General features: G+C 35.3%; 2 protein-coding genes across 9 annotated transcripts in view; both read left to right on the forward strand.

The window, feature by feature from the left end:
- The window catches only part of NRXN3 (neurexin 3), a 1,487,454-nt gene that overhangs the window by 1,435,175 nt on the left and 33,533 nt on the right, over positions 1–18,746 (forward strand). The gene's annotated exons all lie outside the window — the stretch shown is intronic.
- On the forward strand, positions 4,095–4,406 carry LOC118658762 (28S ribosomal protein S36, mitochondrial-like). The gene has a single exon (XM_036314407.1). The coding sequence runs from the start codon at positions 4,095–4,097 to the stop codon at positions 4,404–4,406; it is 312 nt and encodes a 103-aa protein (XP_036170300.1).

Here is an 18,746-nt window from a genome sequence, read left to right on the forward strand (position 1 = left end):
TATATAGATATTATAGTGTGTTAATGTGTGTATTTCCCATATCTATATATGTATAAACATACATATATAAATATTAATGTGTAATCTAAAGCATCAAATCCCATGGAAGGAGTAACAAGGTCCCAGGGAAATTTAAAGTCAGTTCCTTGATAAAGAAAAATCCATGGTATTCAACCTAACTTTGAGCAATCCAACACCCAGATTGACCCTGGGAACAGCAAATGCATAGCAGCCAGTGGCAGCTATGAAATTGACAGGGTGGGGTAGAGGCATGAAGGCCTATAGTGGAATGACATCAAAAAATTATCAACCCAAAGTGGATCTGTAATGATCATTTAAACCTCATGAATTGTTCTGAGCCTAAGTGGCAAACAAAACAAAACCAAAAAAAACAGAAACATTTTCCATGGGATTTCAACAGCAGTTCACATGGTATTATATTTATACTAATTTTGTTCATTGGGTGTTTTAGAGAATTTGTGCAGCAATAGAGCAAACACAAAATTAGTACCAAGCAATGCCATGTCAATGCTGAGATGCTTCAAAATGTATTCGCTGTGCTGAAGTCCAGAGGACTTTGGCAATTAGGAGCTTCTGTGTGTTCCCCATTTGCACCCAAATACATTTTGATGTTGTATAGCCTTTAGAGTGAGCTTTATATGATATAATGTCCAGTAGGTAACTGTAGTCCCTGACTATTTCCTATCAACTTTCCCAAGTCATCTGTTTTGAGACTTGCTCTAAGTTAAACATTTATATATATATATATATAATAGAGAACAGATATCATCGAATTTCTGTGTATGTTTAAAAGAATTAAAAGCTGGAGTTGGGTTAGGATCTTATTTCTGAAAAAGCTAAGAGAAATAAATAGAATTTTCTAATTGATTCTTTGGGTTGCTTTAATTTTTCCCCTTTCCTTTTTTTTAAAAAAAAGGCAAGCCAGTAAACATTTTATTTTGCTAATTCTAGAGAAATTTAAGCTTCATGAAGAAATAATATAGCAGAAGTAAAAATATATCTGTTACCCAAAATGATTTACAAGTTTTCACATTTTGTGGAAGCCTGACTGCTGGTGACTTGCAAGTGGCTTTGGATCCAGGAAGTTCTGTGGGTGCCTGTTCTTAGCATGACTAGGGACATAACACTATGGGGGGCCTTTTCACTTTGAAGTGTGATCTGTTCCCTTTTGTGTGGGAGAAAAGTAACTGTGATCTGGTTAGTCAGATTTTTTTCAAATTATTGTGTAATTATCTCAATGTATAAAGTGAGATTTTAACTCTAAAGGGTATTAATGTAAGGGAAATAAGTCAGACAGAGAAAGAAATATACAATATGGTTTCACTTATCTGTGGAATCTAACACCAAACGAACCAAACAAACAAACAGATCAAAACAAACACAGACTCATAGAAACACAGACCAAGGAGATGGTTGGCAGAGGGGATGGGGCATGGATGAAAAAAGGTGAAGGGGAATATAGTCAGTAATATTGTGATAAATCTGAAGAATGATAGATGATTCCTAGAATTACAAAGGTGATCACATTGTAAGGTATAAAAATGTCAAATCAGTATATCGTACACCTGAAACTAATATAACTAATATAATATTGTATATCAACTATACTAAAATATAATAAAAAATGGCAGATACACTTAATCTATACCGGAACTTATACACCAAGTGCTTATTCATTAATTTATTCAGTCATTCATTTAATAAATATTTCTTAGCACTTAGGAAGGATACAATTCATCTCTAGATTTGAGTCCTTACTGTTCTAATAATTCTCATAAATGAACTGTTGGGGAAAAAGAGAACAAGGAGCTTTACCATCTAAATTACCTCTCCAACAAATACATTTTGTGTACATTAGTCATGTACTAGGTATTAGGGATTCACATATGAATATGGCAAGATCCCCATATTAACTGATTCATGATCAATAGTTACCTAATCACGTTTATTCTTTCTCTGGTTTTCTTGCTTTTATAGCAGTGATATTTATATACATATACATACACAAACATGTTTCTCAAATCCATAGATTTTAAGTCTTCATATAAAAACTGAGGCTTGATCATTTTGAGATATTACTGCCACCTTCGCCTTCTACCTCCCCCCACCCCACATAGTCATCTCCATATCAACCTCCCTAATAACACAGGGTCTTTTCCAGATCTCAGATTCACAACTTGTACAGCTCCCAGGTGTAATTATATGTTGCCATTTGATATTGAACATGAACAGCTCCAAACTTGAGTGGCAGCAAACTAAGTCCATTGGCCTTTTAGTGGTTGCACAGGTGTTTCTGCTGATTCAAAGGCAGAGGACAGAATTCAATGCCAGTAATTTCTTTAGTAATATAATTACATGGGGTGTGTGTGGGGGGGACTAAAGCAGTGTTTAAACAATCTGTTCTGTTCTGCAAGGGAGTAGGGGAAGGGTATATAAATAAGTCAGGTGACAGGATGCCAACCCTGAAGCAGCTAACATGCGCTCTAAGACACAGCTATTGATTTCCCTTGCCTGGGATCATTCAACTCATCACATTTGAAGGATGAGCATTTCTTCTTTCTAATTTTATTTACTCCATAAAGTACTCCTGGTAAGTGATTCAGAGACAGAGGGACATTTGTCAGAGGCATAGTCCTTAGGGGAAAGGGATAGATATTCCTATTGATGTGCAAGTTTTGCTCTGGGACCAGATAAACACTGATGAAGGTTACAGAGCATAGATCTATCAAGCACTTTTTGGTATTATATGGGAAATATTTCCATAGCCTTCACATTTTCAAGAAAATGGAGATTAAAATCTAGAAACAATTGAACAGTTGTTTCTGGGGCTAGTTTTTGCAGTACCTAGAGAGAAGGATTTCATTTGCTGCCCATGCAGCAACAGGTAATGGTGACAGTTACATAATTTTGACATAGTTAATCTTGAACTTCCATATGAATAATGAGATTACAATTCTGACTTTAAACAACCTAATTCACTACCTCACTTTTTAAAATGTTACTCTTTGCCATGCTCAATATTTGATGGAAATACACTAAATGTGGCTAATTACCTAGGCCTTGTTCAATTTTACTTAACATTACCTCGTCTTCTCTCATTGTACTAGCAAGTGTATGATTTTCTAGCTACCTCAGTTATAAGGCATTTAGCTTCTATAAGTTCTTTTCTGATTGAAATCCACTAGAAGTTCTTGCTCTTCATAAATTTGGGCAGTTTAGTATGTGCTAATTCAACAACTTTTACTTTCAGGTGGGCATCACATTTTAAATGAAATTAGTTTTCTTACTTAATTTTCCTTAAGTCAGAATTGGTCTTAAAGCTGCTGATTTTAAGTCAGAAGCAAGCAATTGCTTTTCATGTCTTTGGCACTCAAATTTGGTGTAGCTCAGTCATATGATGTTTAGAGACAATGTCAAAGTGTTTGGAGTTTGGTTGATGATAGTTTAGAAACCTTGAAAATCGAATGGATCTCAAATTTTCTCTGAAAAATATGTAAATGAGTTTTTAAAAAACAACACCCTCCTCAAGTTTAGGTTTAGGTCCTAAACCATGACAACAAGACACAGAGTGAAAGCTCAATTAGTATTTATTGATTGAATCTACATAACTCACAAAGTACCTCATAATCTTAAATTCAAATAGGAGATTTGTCATACATCTGACTTCATCTCCCCTTAATCAGCTAATTAAAACCTACTGAATTATTGAAAATATATGATTTTATATAAGTAAACATCACCCTAACAAACCCACATATGTTCAACAAAATGAATTCTCTACTTTCCCTATCCCCTTCTACTCCAGGGAACTAGCTCATTTATAATGAGTAAAAGGTAAGATCACAAATTCTTAATATTTTCTTAAAAAACCCAGAATTGAGCCTTTAAAGTATAAAACCATCTGCATCAAATTAAAATATTCAGAAGAATATTAGAATCACTATTTAACTACCTAAAGTTGAGGGTCAGGATTTTAACTTTCCTAATTTATAAAAGTTGAATATGTTTCACACAAAAGAAGTCAATGTCTACTTAATATTTTAGATTTGTGAAAGCTGCCCTTTCTTGGGGTCATGATGGGCAGCAAGATGGTATCTGCTAGCAGGGTAGTGCAGGTAGTCAAGCCACATACTCCATTAATAAGGTTCCCTAACAGAAGAGACAATCCTAAACCTAATGTATCAGAAGTTTTTAGATCAGCAGGACTACCATCTCACTCTTCTTTAATTTCTCAGCATTCTAAGGGAAGTAAATCGTCATATTGGCTGATACATCAGGGTCCAGCAGACACTTCAGAAATAATAAAAATATTACCTCAGAAATATAAAAGGAAACTTGTGTGTCAAGAAGAAGTTGAATATATACAACGTGGAGGTCCTGAATAATCACTGACACTGTGGCTGCTGTTTGTTATCAAGCAAAAGAATTGTCTTTACAGTAAAGGACTTCCAAAATGACTAATGAGAAATTATACATTAAACAACTTAAATAAATATTCTGTAAAAAAAAAAAAAAGAAATATAGAAAACTTAGATAGACACTTGTATTTCTTAATTTATGTATCTTGGTCAGCTTTTCCACAAGCTAACATAATTTTTACATACTTTATACTTATTAAAGTACACATTTTAAAAATATTTTAGATGCTGAAACCGGTTTGGCTCAGTGGATAGAGCGTCGGCCTGCGGACTGAAGGGTCCCAGGTTCGATTCCGGTCAAGGGCATGTACCTGGGTTGAGGGCATATCCCCAGTGGGAGATGTGCAGGAGGCAGCTGATCGATGTTTCTCTCTCATCGATGTTTCTAACTCTATCTCTCTCCCTTCCTCTCTGTAAAAAATCAATAAAAAATATATAAAAAAATATTTTAGATTTGTGACTTTGCATATGCATGTTTCCTTTCCAACTATACTCTATTGATATTAAATTGCACAGTAAGCTCATATTTTATTGTCCTTCTTACATATCCAGATTCAACAATAACAAAAATATAGAGCACTTGAGAGAATTCAAATAACCACTAGAAAAGAGAATTTTTTCATGAGACTATGGAAGCGAAATAACAATTAAGATATTCAGTAAGTTCACTTTTGTGATCTAAAACAATTCTGAAATAAAGAGAAATTGATGACATTGACTTTCTTTTTCTTCTCTCTCCCTCTCCTATGTTCCTATCCCCAGTGTTTCCATCTTTGGAAATTGAAATATATTCCTAGATTAGCTTTTTTATAATTAGAAAGTATCAACTTCCTAAATTTTATATATTTATGGCCTTAAACTCTAAAAGTCCTTGGTGTCAGGAGTCACAGAACAGCGGAAAAAATAAAAAGAAATCCCTTTAACACTTGAGAAATTGACATGGTAATAATTAACAACTATATTGATTCATCCAGCAATTATCCAGGGATATTTTTTTCCTGGCTGTCAGCTAACTAGGTTTTTCAAGGGACAGCACTTCCACCAGAGGGCAGACAGTAAAAGGAAGTAAAAATGAAACACATCCATCATCAAGAGTACTGTGCTAAACAACTTTTATAACGATTGGATTGATGGGAACGTTTAACTGATGGCAGTAATCTGAGATCACCAAATGATTACTATTTCCAGAGTGTTTCTCAGATGTATTTTTACTCCTCAACTCCAAAGTCCTTACATTTGCATTTGGTGTTATTGTTAGTTTCACTATAATACTCAACCCAATGTGGGTAAAATTTAAATTTAGCGGAACACCAATAGCATCCCCCAATTTGTATTCTCCAGGTGAAACTGGATTCTTAATCTTTATCAGATTGAGATACTCCAGTGAAGTATTTATAATATGAAAATTTGGCACTGAATTGCTTAAAAGTTTGCCAAATCATTCCTGGTTTTATTTGCTGGAACACTGTGGGAAGTGTAAAGACACTGCAATGTTAAGACAGTAATACTTTTCTAACACAGGATAAAAAAAAAATAGAGCCTTGTTCTCCAGAATCTTTGGTTAAAAAAAAGTAAATTGCTTTTTAAATATGATGTTTGTAATCTTGTGTGTTTTTCTATAAACACATAAGTGTCTCCAGCAAGCTTGAAGAGTTAGCAACTTGTATGTTTTTATTACAAAGAAAGGTTTATTTTATTTTTGTAATTTTAGCAAAAATTTTTCCAGGTGGAACTCATGATTGGTAATGAGAATCATGTTTAAATGTTATTAGTCAAGTGGCTATTAGTGAAGTGGCTGTTTGGTGTATAGTAGAATAGTAAATGCTAAATTAAATGTTATGTGGATGTTTGACTATCACAGTGTCCAGAACTTCACCTTGAAGAGCTCAGGGACACTTAAAAACACTTCCAATAAAGTAATCTGAGAAATGATTTAGCTTTGGAAAGCAGAATCTAAGTAGATGTAACATTTGTTAATGTAATTAAATCAGTATTGGCTGTAGACATTAGTCATTCTTATATTTGATTTATAATATATTTATAATACATCCAAAAGCAAACAGTTCCTCACATATAAGGTCTAGGCTAGATCCTACTAATTCTTTAATTTCCTTTGCTGATCTATAAATTAATAGAGTATGTTCATTGGCACATGATGTTCCAAATTTTAATGGTAGAGTTTCTGTTTTCACTCATTAACCTACTCAGTGATAAATTGTATCACTTCTTAATAACCCAACTCTACCCCAACCCAAACTAATTTTTAAACTATTGGAACAAACATGTGCCCTTTAAATCCCTAATGATAAATCTTTTTGAAAATTGGAGTAATAATAGAAATATAAGCATAAGAAAGTGTCCTAAGTAGTTGTTAGGCAATTATATAATTCATTGCTCAGGCTCATGGATTAACCATTATCATAGATTCCATAACAAAAATAACAAATCTAATAAAAATAATAAATGAAAAAATTATATATGCTTTCATTTGAAAGTTTAATAAATCACTTATTTATAGACTTATTTATAGAACATTTTTCATTACTACTATGAATTTATTGTCTTTAGGGAGGACAGAAAAGTAAGGGCAATAAAAGAAAAGAATGGATAGGAAGGGAAGAAACAGTGTGGACAATGACTGGAAATTCCTAGAACATTATCAAAACTCTAAAAAGAGGTCTTTAATTCAGCAAATAGCATACCCCATTCATAGACAAGCAATAACAATTACAGATGATGCCAGCCAGGGACAGAATTAAGTAACCCCAAACACCATTCTTCTGTATCTTAGGTTGGGGGCACAGAATTTCTGATTGATTACAGTGGAAGAATTAGAACAGTTCAGTCATAAAGTTTTCTTTGAATCCCATGTAACAGTATGGTCTAGGGCAGTGATGGTGAACCTATGACATGCGTGTCAGAGATGACACGCGAACTCATTTTTTTGTTTGATTTTTCTTTGTTAAATGGCATTTAAATATATAAAATAAATATCAAAAATATAAGTCTTTGTTTTACTATGGTTGCAAATATCAAAAAATTTCTATATGTGACATGGCGCCAGAGTTAAGTTAGGGTTTTTCAAAATGCTGACAGGCCAAGCTCAAAAGGTTCGCCATCACTGGTCTGGGGTCAGGGCTTCTTAGGTAATAGCTTAAGGATGGGCTTGTTGAATTTCAAACTAAACTTGTGAGAACTTCCTGATTTCAAATGCCAGTGCAAGTAGTTGATAAGGAATTAGCTTAATGAAATCATTAAGCAAATCCTCCCTAAAAAATGAATAAATAAAGAGGGATTGGGTTTTAAAAGAGAGGCATTTATGGGTTTTCTTGTATTCTTTATGTTCTATATTTTTTCTCCCCTAAGCCCAAGTATGTACTGTGTGTACCTATATGTATATATACACATATATTTATATGTGTGCATACTAAATTTATAGTGCCTCTCACTCTATATATATATATGTAGACTCAGTATAGATGAGATCCAACTAATGTAAAAACAGAGATTAACAATAGCCCCTGCCATCAGCCATGTGTTTTACACAGAAATTCATACCATCATTCTTACATCAGCCAACATAAACATGCATGATACTGTTTTAACTTGGTAAACAACGCATGTTAATTTTTCTTTAGGTTTTGCTTTCTTCTTTATCATAATTACAATGATGATTCCATACTTCAGTTATCCCTGAGAGGGGTGGAGAGAAAAATTATACAGATATATCTATCCACATATGCACATCCCTGCATATATGTATAAATAGATATATGCCTTGTATATATTTGAAAAACACTTTATGTTATTTCACCTCATCTTGTGCCGCATGAATTTTTGGTGGTTCAACTTATTTTATTTTGTTTTGATTCATATTTTGTATTTTGGTCATTATGGCTATTTTTAACTCATTGCTATCCTTTAAGATTAATTATAATCATTGTTTTTTAAATACTGAGAGATTTATAGATATACAAATCAAACAAGGCAACAAAATCTTTTCTTGCCATCCTAATTTCGAATGTTTCCCCTTCAGCATATCCCTCCAGTATTTATGCTTAAAACAAAATAAACTCCAACAAAATCTAAGAAAGTTGTGTACAAAAGAATGAAATAGTGTTTTCCTCTTCTTCCTCCAATGTATATTTTTCCCTTTAATTTCCTCCCTTTTTCCTTTTTGATTTTTCTCCATATCTGCACAGGCCACTTGCCTTTACTCTCCCCTTTATGACAATTAAGAGGACAAATAAGCCAGGAAATACAAAAAAAAAAAAAAAAAAAAAAAAAGGAAAGAAAGAAAGAAAAACATGCAGGAACAACAAACAAAGAAGCACATCCCTCTCCACAAATTTCAGATGGCATAAAAAGAATTTTATTGCAGATATAGAGTATTTGTTGTATCTTTTATTTCTGGACAAGCCCAGGATCATTGTGTGGCATGCAGTGACACTTTCATAGCTGATCAACTAACCATGGCCTCCATCACCAACGCATGGGCTTTAATGATGCCATCTTGTGTTTCATCCAGTGACACATCCAGGCTAACCCAGCAAGTCCAGTGTATGAGTTGTGGGGGTAACTTTCTTTTGTAGTTATAATTCCATGGGTTCTCATTTTTATTATTATTTGCATCGGGTCATAGTAGCCCCAAGAGCTGCTCTTGCAGCCTCTCTGTCTGGTTTTGTTCCTGTGTTTGCTTTTCCTTGCACAGCAGTCAAGCATGTGTGTCTCTTGTCTGGTCTTGCCATCCTGTCTTGGAGTCCACTGTCTTCGTATCGTCCTGTGATTCTGTTCTCTGTTTGTAACATGTGATTTTAAATCCTCTCCCTTGATTTCTCACTCCCTTATCGTTTCTACTTTTAACCTTACCCCTGGGGAACTTCACAAAAAAGCAAAACAAATGTTCAGTTGATTTTGAGGCTGATAACTGTGGTTTGCATCTGGAAGTCGTAAGTTGCACCTTTTACCCAGTTAAGGAGGCAAAACCTACAGTGGGAAACCACTAACAATAATAGCCCAACAACCACCCAATCTACAACAATAAGAAACCCTTGTTGATTTTTTTGGTGTGATTAAATGGTCTTACTATTAGTGGGATTTCATGTAAGAGCTAATTTTCAAAGAGGTGTTTTTTTTTGTTTTTTTCCATAGCTTATCAATCTTCTAGTTAAACCTTTCTTTGGAGACAGATCAACAGAAATTTTTTTTCAGAAAATGCTAGTGTGAGGAAGCAACACCATTTCTGCTGTATAGAGTAGTGCCTGTTCCTGAATTGGTAAAGCATTTGTGTACATCTGAATATTTTTTAATTATAAAATTCATTAATGTTGATGTATTTTAACATAACATATAAATGTGTTTGGCAAGGCATCCAAAGGGGGATAAAACCTTTTTAACTCACTGGTTCTACCTCATGCATATTTTGAGGTAAGATTATCTTTTGATCTAAGTCAAATGATATATATTTTATTTTTTAATTCATGATAGAATTAAAGAGCCAGCACTTCGAGTTGGACCTAAAGTCCTTCTCTTCTCTTTCCAAAGAACATGACATATACAATAGCTTTAGTTTTGAGAATAAGGTTTGATTATCTAGAGACAGAACTGGAATAAAACGACCAGTTAGTTAATCAGATTCTGGATTATACCTGTGATTATCCAGGAAATTTGCTGTATAACTTGGAATGATTTGATTTGTTTGATACTAACAGTATGAAAATGAATCTCTGTAAGATTTCACCTCCTTATTTATAAAAGGTGAGCAGGAAAGTATAAAAGGGATTAATAGATTAAAGATTTTTAAATAGCTTCTAAAATAAAAATGCCTATATTTTTAATCTGAAAATAGAGAAAACATTTTAAGGTAGATGATTTTATGATGAGATTTCAGTCATTTCAGGGTAGCTCTTTGCTGCTCATAGGGAAAGGAGAAGAACAAAGAGGAAATTAATGGGCTCTGTGGACTAAGAAGAACTTTCTAATAAAAAAAAAAAAAGGAGAGAGGGAAGGTAGAAAAGGCTGGAGGGAGGGTTATTCTTGAAGAGTCAGGTAAAGCAGCTTGCTAATAAATGTTAAGAACTAGCACATACACAGACATACACAGTCCAAACTTGTGATGTTTCTATAGTGTGAAACATTCCCACCATGGTTGATTGCATGTCACACATACGATAACACTAAACTCAGAATTGGTACATAATTCTATGTATTTTCACCATACAGATACTATACACATCAATAACCTCAAGAGCATAGGTAGTAGTAAAATGTAGTAAAATAACCAGGAAGTAATGAATTTTAAGTTGTTCACCTTTGTTTTTAATATACTGTATTTGATTGTAATTTTAGCTATTTTTTTATAATGGCTGTGTTTAGCAACCACTTGAAAAAATTGCTGAAAATGTAGCAATCAATTATCATGAGCTGGCTCTTGCATATAACTGGTCCAGATAACATGATGGGTGCGTTCAAAATTGTATTTATTTAAATTTCATTTTAAGAAGTTATGAAGGGGAAACTATGGTGGCCATCTTACAGTTGAGAACATTGGAACTCAAATAACTTGCTTTTCCAAGGTCACATATTTGGGCATTCACATTCAAACCTGTTTGAAAAGGGATGCATTTTATTTCTATTGCTGTATACACAGAGGATCAAGCTTAACACATATTAAAGCACTGAACTGTTCAACAATTATGTGCTCATTTCTGGAGCTTTGACCAATTTTTTTCCCCCTCAAAATAGAGTTGCAACTACTCCTTTAGTAATTGAAGCTGGGCAGGATATTTCTTAGGTTTGAAAATTTTGTTTTCTGACCTTGGAAAAGCTATAAGAGATGCCTTTCTTAGCACAAAATGATAATCTCAGCATGATTTCATTACTCCATCCGTATGTTTTCGTAACTTTTAAAATATAATGAACTTTATTTAGTTATGATATTTGACATATGTTAATGAACCAACTCCACAGTGAACTATATCAGTGCGCTTTACTTCTACATTGTCTCATAAACTAGTATGTGAACATTTAAAACAGTATGGTAACCATTGCATTGCTGAAAATGACTGCAAATTTGAAAAAATAATTTTACTGTTAGATAACTATTGTTTTGTGAATGAGTTTGAGAGATCTGGGAATTGAAAAGAATGTGTTGGATTTGATTAGCCCTTCCAATTTGACACACTAGATATTCTATTTGGGCTTTGCAACACTATACCTTGATTTGGTGTCAGGTTTAGTTGTCCCTGTGGTCAACCTTCACCAAACATAATATTGAATAAAGTCCCTTGAGGTGATTTCTAGGCCTTCTCCTATAGGCTTGCCCCCACAACATCTTATTTCCTTCATTGAGTAAATATTCATTGAACACTTAGTATAATCAAGTCTATTCCTACATTATTTACATTTTTAACTTCTTTAATCCACATAGCAATGCTATGAGAGTCTATCATTATCATCTTCATTTTAAAAATGAGTCAACTGAGGCACAAAGGAGCTAAACACATTGTCTAAAGTCACACAGCATGAAGTAGAAGAAACTGGATTTGAACCCAAACCAACTGGCCCCTGAGCTCACACACTGGTCCCTATGTTATACTGTCTCTTATGATGTACAACTTACTCCCCCTTAACCAATATATATGAAGTAGCTACCTGCCTCTTTGATAATAATGAAAGTTTGTGTATTGAGTATATTAAGTGGACAGGAAACACTCATTAAATAAATTTGTTACCATGTCTCTCAAAGACTTCAAAAACCTTTGTTGATAGAGGTTATGAAATCATTCAGTTCTGACTTATGCAAACAGTTGTGGTTGCAACGACTTACCCTTGTTTTCTATGAGGTGGAATGGTTTCAATATTTAGGGTAAATACTATCTCTCATGTGAAGTTAGTCATTATTGACATAACTTAGGTAATACTTTGTGCACTGGGGGCTTTCAGCTCATTGCTCATTAGCAGTCCTGTTTAGAACATATGATCAGACAACAGCTACCTCTAACTGATGTTAGGATTCTAAGAATAGGGACTCTTAGTGAGGGCTCTGGTAAGAGGCTATATTTTCTCTATTTCAAAAATAAGTACGTTCCTTGGAACACAGTGTTTTAGATGTTACAGCTAATAGGAAGCAAGAAAATAAGTGAACATGTCCCTGACAGGATGGATTTCTTATCCCCTTTCTGACATATGTGTGCTCTTGACATTTCATACTCATGTGTTTATCTCCTCTTTTATTTTCCTTTTTTAAAACATTTTTTTGATATTTTAAAAAGAGGAGAAGGGAGAAGAAGAGAGAGAGAGAAGCATCAATATGAGAACAGACTATCGATTGGCTGCCCCCTGCACACACCCTCCTGGGGATTAAGCCTACAACCTGTGCATGTGCCATGATCTGAAGTCAAACAGGCAACCTTTCAGTGCATGGGACAATGCCTAACCAACTGAGCCACACTGGCCAGAGCTTTTTTATTTGTCTTACTTCTTTGCATTATGTATCTCAAACTATGAGCAAAAAAAATAAAAACAAACAAACCAAAAAAACTTTTGGGAGATTTTGAATTTTCTATGCCAGGAAAGAACCTTAAAAGACTTTTCTAAGGATTAAAATTCACAGTTAGAAAGAAAACATCTTTTTAAAGCTAGGTTTGCTTTTCTTAGAATCCTTCTTAGGAAAGTATAACTTGCCCAGTGAGGGGTCTCATTACAAATAAGATTAGTCCTGAGTGTCCTGCAACCAGATCTTAGGCTGGAAAACGTGACAGTGTTGAGGATCCTCTGCTGTGGAGCCCAGCTTCCATGGTAGCTTTTAAGCACAGAGACCCCTTTTGACTCCAAGATCATGAAAGCTGGCAGCAGTATATTGCCAAGCATTCCGTTTTTACAGAGGTCGCAAAACTTTTTTTTGTAAAGGGCCAAAGAACAGATATTCTAGATTTTGAGAGACTTATCATCCCTGTTGTTATAATCCAAGGCAGCCAGCCATAGACAATACATAAATGAATGAATGTGGCTGTTTCAATAAAACTTCATTTTAAAAAGCAGGAATCAAGCTAGATTTGGCTCATACCCCTCTTCTGCTGAGTCCTGATCTAGAGGAAATCAGATAGGTTAAAAATTTGTAGTCTTTTATTTTTTTTTTTAAATAGATGAATCCTTCTTGCCCAGTTTGGAGTCAAACTTGTTTTTGCCATTAATCCTTACCTGAGGATATTTTTCCATTGATTTTTAGAGAGAGTGAAATAGAGGGGTAGAGACAAAGAGAGAAAAGCATCCATGTGAGAGAGAGACACACATCTATAAATTGCCTCCTACCCACATCCCAACCAGGGCAAGGGATTGAGGGTGCAACTGAGGTACATACCCTTGACCATAATCGAACCCAGGACCCTTCAGTCCATGGGCCAATGCTCTATCCACTGAGCAAAACTGGCTAGGGCTAGAGTCAATCTTAATAAACATTTCTTAAATTCTCCATTAAGTGCATAGACCACATTGGATAGGATAGGGCATAAAAAGCTTCATTCTCACCATTATGTTAAGTGTGCCATTATCTCATATACAGAGCATGTTATGAACATACTAAACCAGGCTCCTCTCCATCCAGCTTGTGCCCTGCAGTTTTTGTAAGAGCTTCATGTTTTGCCCTTTTTGCAAATCCATCCTTTTCCCTCCCTGCCTCAGCTGGGGCGCAGGCTGCCTTTCCCTGCTTCCAGACCGCCTTGGCAGTAGCTTCTCCTGAACTCCAGCCCACATACTGTGTCACATCCCAGTAATTCTTCCCCAAGCCTTGCCTGTGGGTTACTGAGCTGACAAGTGTCTAAATGACTGAGATAAGATATTTGCAACCTGCTGTGAACCTCTTCTTTCCCTGTACTTTTTGATTTGCTGCTTTATAAGCTTTGACAGAAAACGTTCTTGGCAACACAGGCAATGAATGGGGAGGGCAAAATGGAAGGGGCACACGATCCAGGACCCCTTCCTGCATGGCAGGCGAGCGCATTTATTTATATCTTCGCCGGCTGAGTGGCAGAGGTAATGGATTATACTGTGGGCGCAGGAAGGAGCATCCTTGTCCAGAGGGGAGTAATGTGCTCTACCACCTGGCAGCAGATTAGACAGGAGGAGCAGGCTATGAGAATACAGGTTCATGAAAAGACAGGTTCAAAGCCATATTCCGTGTGACTGCGAATATGGCATTTGCTATTTTATAAATTAATGCTTTGACCCTTTGGCATCTTTAACATTAGGTGGAAAAAGGTACGAAAGGCTCATACATGAAGAGTAGGTAAATTGTGAAGCCAGGTTTGAATGTATCCCAACCCCAAAGGGAGCATCAGAATTAAGTCCGGGAGCCAGGATGCTAAGTAATAACCTTAAGAGCTTTCTCCATTAGCACGGCCCCCTAGTGTGGTATTGTGCCTGGAGGGCTCTGAACTAGAGAGAGAGAGAGAGAGAGAGAGAGAGAGAGAGAGAGAGAGAGAGAGAGAGAGAGAAGGAAGACTGAGCCAGGCTCTGAACTAGAGAGAGAGAGAGAGAGAGAGAGAGAGAGAGAGAGAAGGAAGACTGAGCCATGAGGAGGGGCTTTGGGGGCAGGACACGCAGGGGGTTGGCTTTTAAAACAACCTAATTTAGAACGAATGTTTTAATCAGCCTCTGAGATCAGAGGGATTATAGGAAATATGAATAAAACAAGGGTACGTTAAGCACTGTCGATGATCTGATAGAGAGTAACAAGGTACAGTTTCAATTTCTTTTCCTCTCACTATGCTTGCGATAGCTGGGTATTTTACTATCTGGTTGCTTGGGTTTTTACTTATTTGTTTGTTTGTTCATTCCTTTATTTATTTGTACATAGTCATTACTAGCTTTTCCTATAAAGCAAAGGGGCAAACTCTGACCCAGAGACCAGCTGAGTGACATGAATAGATGAAACAGACCAGGTTTCACAGTCAGAAATAGCGAGAACTCTGATGGATTGGGGTAAACATGCCCTCACTTAACAACATTCAAATTAAATATATATTTTTAATTGATATAAAAATAGATCCTATGAAAGTCAAACACAGTACACCCATGAGATACACAGCATTGCTTATTCTATTTTTTTTATTTCTTTTGATCTAACACCTTAAATTTGAAGAATTGTGCTCTCAGTAAGATTTTTGGTTAAGGTGTCATCTGGTGATATTATTGAACTAAATATAGCAGTTCTTCTCCCAAATTCCCATAAAGTTAAAGGCCTTTTTAAAATTTCTTTTCCTTTTTACTTTAACTTTAAAGTTTACAAATCTCCAAGGCTATAAGCATGCAGAACTTTAGAGTTCATGGTGATTATTTATCGTTAGGTGAGAAAACTAAAGCCTACATACATAAATTGATTTGTTCACGGTCACAGAATTAGTTTATATTAGAGTTGAAATTAAATCCCAAATGTCCTCAACCCACAATGTGTACTGCTTTATGGATACTGTATATCAAGTTTTTTTAAAAGCCCAAAGATTTTTTATTCTAAACTAAGATAGTATACAACAGAAACACCTGGAGATGTGTGAAAATTGATTCTCTTCTTTCTACTGGTCATTGTTATCTCACAAGATAGTATGTCATTGACCCACTTGGGGGCTACATTTATAACTCTATAGGTCACTAGGGGAACTGACTAAATGGTGAAGCAGTTAGTGAGGACTGGAAGTGGTTTATGGTACAGACACAACCCATGTATGGTCTAGTGATGAATTGTCAGTGATACTGCCTTCCTATCTTGAGGACATAATATTAGGCAGACTAGAGCAGTGATTCCCAAGCTCAAATGCAAAACCAGTGTCAAGCTATGCCTAAATTCATGATCCATGGCAAAATGAGCTAAATAAGGACATTATAGTGAACTTTGTGGAAATAAAGTTAAACTTACAGACTGTTCTACATTCTGAGATTATATCTTCTGTTTTATTGTAATGGTTAAAATCAATGTCTATTATAAAAATAGTGTTTTATTGCTGTTTGTAGCATCTTTCTTTAGCAAAATAAAAGTTGGCAACTGTATGTTACAAATCATAGATTTTTCTTTGACATTTTACTGATATGTGCAAACAAATAAATCAACATAGAGAAAATAAGAGATTTGAAGTGTTATCTATAATGTGACACTAGGCTTAGTAGAATTTGAAGACTAGAGATCTTTCTAATTCTAAAATTTTATTAGGAACTAGATGATCTTAACACCAAACCATTTGTTTCATTGAGCCCTCACCCCAAGAAGTTATTATTTTAAGCCCAAAGATTTAGATGTTAAGGATTAAGATTGTTTTCTTAAATTTTATTACATAAGGATAGATTAAAGACAAAAAACAGAAATGGGAGATTTTTTTTAAATCTAGAATAAATATTATTAGAAGGCCAAAGTAAGTTTATAAATATAAACAAACTAAACAAAAATATTTCTAAGGACTTGAATGCAAGTCTAGAATTTCTGCTCATCTAAAGCCTTATAGAAAAGTAGAAAAAGCTGTTTTGGAGAGCTGAATTTGCCTACATTTGAACTAACACGCTTTGTCCTTGTGAAAAGAGAAGGTTAAAACCCTTATTTCCAGCCAAAAGATAGGGTATGATCTATACCAGGGGTGGGCAAACTTTTTGACTCGAGGGCCACAATGGGTTCTTAAACTGGACTCAGAAGAAGGAGCTGCGGCCGTGTTTCCCGATGTTGCCATGTTAACACTGCTGCTGGTGAAAGAGCAGAGGGGAGAGCAAGAGAACCCTCTGCTCTTTCGGCTCCGCTGGCCGGATAGAACAGCCAAACGGGCCGGATCTGGCCTGCAGGCCGTAGTTTGCCCACTGCTGATCTATACTCAAGGCAATGACAAAATTTGTATCCATAGTTATCTCTTCCCACCTTTTCTGTCTCTTAGGTAATCTCTACCAATAACCTCTTGCTTCATGAAATTTATTATCTAAATGTTGAAAATATTACACTTAATTTAGCCTAATAAGAAGCCATGCCAAGTTTACTGAGTATTTATTAGAAACCAGAGGTTTAGTGTCCTGAATCAGGTATAAGGGTTATATTATCAAAAACAGACTTAACAGTGATTATCCCTAAGTGGTGCCCAGTGTGTGATTTTTTTTTTAAATATATTTTATTGATTTTTTACAGAGAGGAAGGGAAAGAGATAGAGAGTTAGAAACATCGATGAGAGAGAAACATCGATCAGCTGCCTCCTGCACATCTCCTACTGGGGATATGCCCGCAACCCAGGTACATGCCCTTGACCGGAATCAAACCTGGGACCTTTCAGTCCGCAGGCCAACGCTCTATCCACTGAGCCAAACCGGTTTCGGCCAGTGTGTGATTTTTATTCTGTTATTCATACTCCATAATTTCCAGGTTGAGTATATTTGCATTTGTAATTGGAAAAAAAGTATAGATATACTTTTTTTATTTTTTATATTTTATTGATTTTTTACAGAGAGGTAGAGGGATACAGAGTTAGAAACATCAATGAGAGAGAAACATTGATCAGCTGCCTCCTGCACACCACCTACTGGGGACGTGCCTGCAACCAGGGTACATGCACTTGACCAGAATCGAACCTGGGACACTTCAGTCTGGTTAGGGCTAGATATGCTTTTTTTAAATGTAAAAAACTATAGAAGGAAACAAGAGACATCTTGTGAATATTTGGATATAGAAAGTCAGCCTGACCCAGTTAAATATATATATATATATATATTTATATAAATGTATATATATATATATATATATTTATATAAATGTATATAAATATATATCTATATCCATATCCATATCCATATCTATATCTATATCTATATCTATATCTATATCTATATCTATATCTATATCTATATCTATATCTATATCTATATCTATATCTATAGTGAATCCTGTTTTTCCCATGACTTTGATTTAGTCCATATAAGTGTAAGGCCCTTCAACAAAAGCTGCTGGAGGAATTCAAAGATGATGATGACGATGATGATGATATGTAGTAGTCTATATAGCTGAACATCCACCAATTCCTTAAGATCAGTCCTGATAATCAACTGACAAATGGTCCATGGACACACCAGGTAGTCGTATAGCAGAAGCAGGCATAAGGTATCTTACAAATGATCCATTACTAGAAAGTTTAAAGTTTGTGCTTGGAACCCAGGAGCACTGATAGGATGTGAAGTGGCCTTCAACAGACACTGGAAATGTGATTGATTCTTTCACCCAGCCTTAGGTGCTGTGTGCATCCTCCCTGCCTGACCACCCTCATCTAAACATCTGCTCCTTAAATATAATAA

The sequence above is a fragment of the Myotis myotis genome, unplaced genomic scaffold (assembly GCF_014108235.1).
Source record: "Myotis myotis isolate mMyoMyo1 unplaced genomic scaffold, mMyoMyo1.p scaffold_m19_p_1, whole genome shotgun sequence".
Taxonomy (NCBI): domain Eukaryota; kingdom Metazoa; phylum Chordata; class Mammalia; order Chiroptera; family Vespertilionidae; genus Myotis; species Myotis myotis.